This window comes from Trichechus manatus, unplaced genomic scaffold (assembly GCF_000243295.1).
Source record: "Trichechus manatus latirostris isolate Lorelei unplaced genomic scaffold, TriManLat1.0 scaffold00104, whole genome shotgun sequence".
In the NCBI taxonomy this organism is placed as follows: domain Eukaryota; kingdom Metazoa; phylum Chordata; class Mammalia; order Sirenia; family Trichechidae; genus Trichechus; species Trichechus manatus.
In genome coordinates this window covers 2205586-2206851 of record NW_004444040.1, presented here as the reverse complement: position 1 = coordinate 2206851, position 1266 = coordinate 2205586, and the positions used below count along the sequence as shown (strand labels likewise).

At 61.4% G+C, this 1266-nt stretch overlaps 1 protein-coding gene across 1 annotated transcript in view; it reads left to right on the top strand.

Annotated features, from left to right (window-relative positions):
- The first annotated feature begins 302 nt into the window (after positions 1 to 302).
- SIGLEC1 (sialic acid binding Ig like lectin 1) overlaps positions 303 to 1266 on the top strand; it is a 19320-nt gene continuing 18356 nt past the window's right edge. Inside the window, exons 1-2 of the mRNA XM_023737562.1 lie at positions 303 to 351; positions 729 to 1091. Coding sequence (XP_023593330.1) covers positions 303 to 351; positions 729 to 1091 — 412 coding nt within the window. The remainder of the gene's footprint in view (positions 352 to 728; positions 1092 to 1266) is intronic.

Sequence of the window (1266 nt, the reverse complement as noted above, 5' to 3'; positions counted from 1 at the left end):
CCAACTGTAGGGGTGGGGCCGAGTGAACATAGGGGGCTTTCTGGAGCATGCCACCAAGAGAGGCATTCCTGCGCATACCCCGAGTGGGGAACGTGGGCTCCTGGCTCCCTGCTGGCAGCTGCCCCAGAGGTCCCTGGGAGCCCTGCACCTCTCTGGGGTGACCATCACAGCACTTGGGGACACAGTGCTGGACCCTTAGTGGGCTCTGGAGCTGACGTGCCGGAGGTGTCTCTAGGATCCCCAGTGTGCCCACCCAGTGAGCACCACCCTCATACGGTCCAGAACCAGCACAAGGAACTGCTATGGGCTTCTTGCTCCTGCTCCTCATCCTGGCCTCACTCTTCCCACCAGGTAAGCGTCACTGGCCTGTCTCAGGGGGCTTGGCCTCAGTGAGTCAGTGAGTCCAGGCTCTGGCTGGGCCAGGCATGCTGGGCTCTGTCTGAGTCACAGATACTGGTGCTGGGGTCGAGGGAGGATGCAGGGAAATAGTGGCTGCGAGCTGGGTGGAAGCCCCAGGTCCCTTTTAGAGCTGCTCTGCTGAACTTCTGAGCAGCCCCCGGGCCATGGACTGTCCCTGAGGCACCCAGAGGGGCTGTACTAGGGGTGCATTGCTGGGGCAAAGTTTCTGGGCCCATTTGGGACACCCTTCTCTGGGCAGATCGTGGGCTCTGTGGTGACCCCAGTCCTGTACCGCCCTCCTCTCTGCCCCTCTCTCCATCCTTCCCCAGGCCAGGCCTCATGGGGTGTCTCCAGTCCCCAGGAAGTGCAGGGTGTGAAGGGGTCCTGCTTGCTCATCCCCTGCGTCTTCAGCTTCCCCGCTGATGTAGCGGTGCCCGACGGCATCACAGCCATCTGGTACTACAACCCAGACTCCGGAGAGAGGCAGGTGGCGAGCCACTCAAGGAACCCCACGCTGGTAGAGGCACGCTTCCGCGGCCGCACCCAGCTGGCGGAGAACCCTGAGCACAAAATGTGCCACCTGCTGCTGAAGGACCTGCAGCCAGAGGACTCGGGCTCCTACAAGTTCCGCTTTGAGATAAGCGAAGGCAACAAATGGTTAGATGTTCTTGGTACCACGGTCACCGTGACAGGTGAGGGCAAGTGGCTTGCTTACTGCTGGGAAGGGACTCCTAGGGTGCTTCTGGACTGACTGGCTCACAGCCCAGCCCTCGTCCTAAATCTAACCCCAGCCCTAATCTCAGCCTCTGTTTCAGCCCCTATCCCATCCTTGTCCCAGGGCCAGCCCCAGCATCATCCCTGTCCCAG